Below are 4,389 nucleotides of genomic sequence, written 5' to 3' on the forward strand. Positions count from 1 at the left end.
ATAATTCCTTCTCTTAACTAGTTCTCAGGAAATAATCTTTGGGAAAAGATCTTGGAGTTGGGAATGACAATAATGTTGTTCAGTTAACCTTTACAAGTATGGTTTTCAGGCCTGTATAAGGGTCACAGTTATATTTTCAGAAAAATGTACAGAAAACATTCGTAGACAACCACGAAGGGTACTTTTTTTTTTTTTAACAGATGTGGTTTTGCTGTGTTGGCCAGGCTGGTCCCTAACTCCTGGCCTCAAGTGATCAGCCCACCTGGGCTTCCCAAAGTGCTGGGATTAGAGGCATGAGCCATCGCACCCGGCCTTAAAATTGTTTTTAATTGTTACCGGCTTCCAGAGGGCAAAAGATCTCAAAAATCTGTGTTCCCTATAGTGACAAACTACCATTGCCTCTATTCAGTTGGCAAATAAATTTTACATTCACATATAGAATGTTACTTTCCAATTATGATTAGCATTATCAAATATATAATACTTTGGGACTTATTATAATGGAAGTGGTACCAGTACAACTCAGTTGACTATTATACATCCTCTGCTATTAGTCAATAATATCCCTTTTAGAAAAAATTGTTGCAGGGTTGCCCAAGAATAGCCTAACATTTCCAAATTAATATAATAACTAGTAGCTTTATGACTTTATATCCTAATATAATGAATTAACCAAAGTAGTCACTGTTCAAGGTTTATTGGGGGTTTTAGTTGGTATAACACTTGGATAGTTGGTTGTATTGTTTATATGTAGATCTTTTTATGTTATATGGTAATGTACACTACTGATATATATAGTTCACAAAATAAGCTCCTTTGGAACAATTACGCACAAGACATACGATACTGGATTTATACACTGGATCCCAGGATGTGACTGACTGAGAAAAAATGTTGGACTAGGCATGTTCAGTGAAGGAGCCAGGAAATTATATAACACACAGTAAACATCCACCTGGCTCAAGGGGCAAATGCAGCATGTACAGAATTGGCAGTGGTGCGTCAGAACTATTTCACACTAACCAGTTTAGGACTACACAAGATTAATACCATCTAGCATCAGGATATAGCTGTGGATTTCACAAACCATTCCTATTTCTAACTTCAGGAGTTAATGCTTTTCCCAGTCCATCTTAAAATATTACTGCTTTAATCACAGATCAGATAAAAAGGACAACATGCACAACCTCCAACTAGAATCCTGTTGTAGCCTAGACAGTGAAATGCTATGACATCAGAAGACTTTAAAATTGCAGCTCTTTTTGGATTCCCCAAAGTGTATCTGTACTCTTCTTCAAACGGGCCTCTTCCTCAGGAGTCAGAGTCACCTTCACAAGGTCTGAGATTCCATTCTGTCCCAAAATGCAAGGAACACTAAGGAAGACATCATCCTTTATTCCATAGAGACCCTGAAGATGAAATGAAAAAAAAAATCTTACATTTTGTCTATGCATTCCACGTTTCTCAAGACTTACAGTCTCTATAATTATAAAGCTTTTTTTTTTTTTTTTTTTTTTTTTAAGGCAGAGTCTTGCTCTGTCACCCAGGCTAGAGTGCAGTGGCACAATCTCAGCTCACCACGACCTCCACCTCCAGGGTTCAAGTGATTCTCCTGCTTCAGCCTTCTGGGACTACAGGCGTGCGCCACCACACTTGGCTAATTTTTGTATTTTTAGTAGAGATGGGGTTTCACCATGTTGGCCAGGCTGGTCTCAAACTCTTGACCGCAGGTGATCCACCTCTTGGCCTCCCAAAGTGCTGGGATTGCAGGCATGAGCAGAGTCTAGCCGCTTTTTTTTTTTTGGATGGAGTTTTGCTCTTGTTGCCCAGGCTGGAGGAGAGTGGTGCGATCTCAGCTCACTGCAACCTCCGCCTCCTGAGTTCAAATGATTCTCCTGCCTCAGCCTCCCAAGTAGCTGGGATTACAGGCTTGTGCTACCACGCCCAGCTAATTTTGTATTTTTAGTAGAGACAGGGTTTCACCATGTTGGTCAGGCTGGTCTTGAACTACTGACCTCAGGTGATCCACCCCTTGGCCTCCCAAAGTGCTGGGATTACAGGCATCAGCTGCTGCACCCGGCCCTTTTTTTTTTTTTTTCAATAGAGACAAGGTCTCACTATACTGCCTAGGGTGGTCTCAAACACCTGGGCTCAAGCGATTCTCCTGCCCTTGGCCTTCCAAAGTGCTGGCATTACAGCTGTGAGTCACTACGTGTGGCCTAATTATGAAGATTTTAAAATACAACTTGAGGCAGGGTGCAGTGGCTCACACCTGTAATCCCAGCATTTTGGGAGGCCAAGGTGGGTGGATCAACGAGGTCAGGAGTTCGAGACCAGCCTGGCCAATATGGTGAAACTCCGTCTTTACTAAAAATACAAAAATTGATTGGCCACTACTCTCCAGCCTGGGCGACAGAAGAAGACTGTCTCAAAAAAATAAAAAACTTTGATAGGGAGAAATTCTTTTTCCAGGTTTTCAGTTATGACTTAATGAATAGTATAAAAGAAAGTCATTAAAAATAGTAACAGAACGCTAACTTGAATATAATTTCTATTTTCCCCAATGGAAAAATAGTTTATTTCTTTTACAGTCTTCCACCTACCTCAGCATAATTGAATGAGACTTTTTTTGTAGTCAAATTATCAAGTATCTATGTGTTGAACAGGCCTAGTGGACATTAATCCTAAAGCTCAACCATTTCTTTTTCTTTTTCTTTTTTTTTTTTGAGACGGAGTCTGGCTCTGTCTCCCAGGCTGGAGTGCAGTGGCCGGATCTCAGCTCACTGCAAGCTCCGCCTCCCGGGTTTACACCATTCTCCTGCCTCAGCCTCCAGAGTAGCTGGGACTACAGGCGCCCACCACCTCACCCGGCTAGTTTTTTTTTTTTGTATTTTTAGTAGAGACGGGGTTTCACCGTGTTAGCCAGGATGGTCTCGATCTCCTGACCTCGTGATCCGCCCGTCACGGCCTCCCAAAGTGCTGGGATTACAGGCTTGAGCCACTGTGCCCAGCCTCAACCATTTCTTTCAAAAAAGGAAAGCTGTGGGTCCATTAATTTATTTCACTTTAATCAGTAATGGAAGACTTGTATTAATCTTTCTCAGAAGAATCTTTGTAAAAGGCCAGGAAAAAGCATTCAAATACAGTGTATCACTACACAGACCTACCTTAATCATAGTGGAAACTGGGTGCACTCGCCTAAGATTCTTCATTATACTCTCTGCCAAATCTGCTACAGAGAGTCCAATGGCCCAGGATGTGTAGCCTTTGAGTTTGATCACCTCATAAGCACTGGAGGGTAGGAAACCATAGGTCAGGGCAGAAAAAGCAGGGTGGGAGAAAGAAAGAAAAACAAAGTTTTCATTAACACGTTTTACAGATGTTGCATTATACCAAGAATAACTCTTGCACATGTATGCTAGGGATATTCATTAACAGTATTGTTAGTAATAGCAAAAACATGACAATCTTTCCAATGTCCTCCAACAGAAGAATGGATAAATCATGGTATACTGATACAATGGAATATTACATAGGTATCAAAAAATAAACTATAGCTACTTGTAAAAAAAAATGGGATAATTCTTAAAAATATAATATTGAATTTTAAAAAGAAATCCAAGACAACATAGCATTCTTAACTCAGGATTATGTCAAGTGGGAGCGTGAGGGGGACAGAGGGATAGCTGGGGGAAAGAACACAGAATCCACTTATTTCCAAACACCAGTGGAATACTAAATCCTGATTCAACAATGTTATTTGACAGATATCATCAGTGTTTCTTTCTTGAGCTGGGTGGTGGGTTCACAGGTTTTATTTAATTAAACAAATACAAACAAGAGGGCCTTGCTTGACCAATCATGAGAATATGTCATGAACTAAAGATTATGATTCGTTTTTTAATTCTATAGACCTGAGGTCCACACAGGACCACAAAGGTAAATAATGCCACCAAGTTGAAAGCTTCCTATTTCAATAATTTTTTTTTTCTTTTTAGACAGGCTCTCACTCTGTCACCCAGGCTAGCAGGCTGGAGTGCATTGGCAGGATCTCGCTTCACTGCAGCCTTGACCTCCCAGGCTCAGGCGATCCTCCTGCCTCAGCCCCTTGAGTAGCTAAGACCACAGGTGTTCACCACCACGCCTGGCTAACTGTTGTATTTATTGCAGAGACAGGGTTTTACCCTGTTGCCCAGGCCGGTCTTGAACTCCTGAGCTCAAGTGATCCTAGGGCCTTGGGGCCTGGGCCTTGCAAGGTGAAGTCCATTCTTTTTTTTTTTTTTAAGAATGTTTTTGCCGGGCGCGGTGGCTCAAGCCTGTAATCCCAGCACTTTGGGAGGCTGAGACAGGCGGATCACGAGGTCAGGAGATCGAGACCATCCTGGCTAA

General features: G+C 41.6%; 1 protein-coding gene across 1 annotated transcript in view; it reads right to left on the reverse strand.

Annotated features, from left to right (window-relative positions):
* Window positions 1-681: 681 nt before the first annotated feature.
* The window catches only part of LDHA (lactate dehydrogenase A), a 14,604-nt gene continuing 10,896 nt past the window's right edge, over window positions 682-4,389 (reverse strand). The window contains exons 7-8 of the mRNA XM_026454048.1: window positions 3,168-3,291; window positions 682-1,409 (exon numbers count right to left, since the gene is read on the reverse strand). Of these exons, the coding sequence (XP_026309833.1) occupies window positions 1,245-1,409; window positions 3,168-3,291 (289 nt within the window). The 3' untranslated portion in view covers window positions 682-1,244. The remainder of the gene's footprint in view (window positions 1,410-3,167; window positions 3,292-4,389) is intronic.

Source organism: Piliocolobus tephrosceles, chromosome 13 (assembly GCF_002776525.5).
Source record: "Piliocolobus tephrosceles isolate RC106 chromosome 13, ASM277652v3, whole genome shotgun sequence".
Lineage (NCBI taxonomy): Eukaryota > Metazoa > Chordata > Mammalia > Primates > Cercopithecidae > Piliocolobus > Piliocolobus tephrosceles.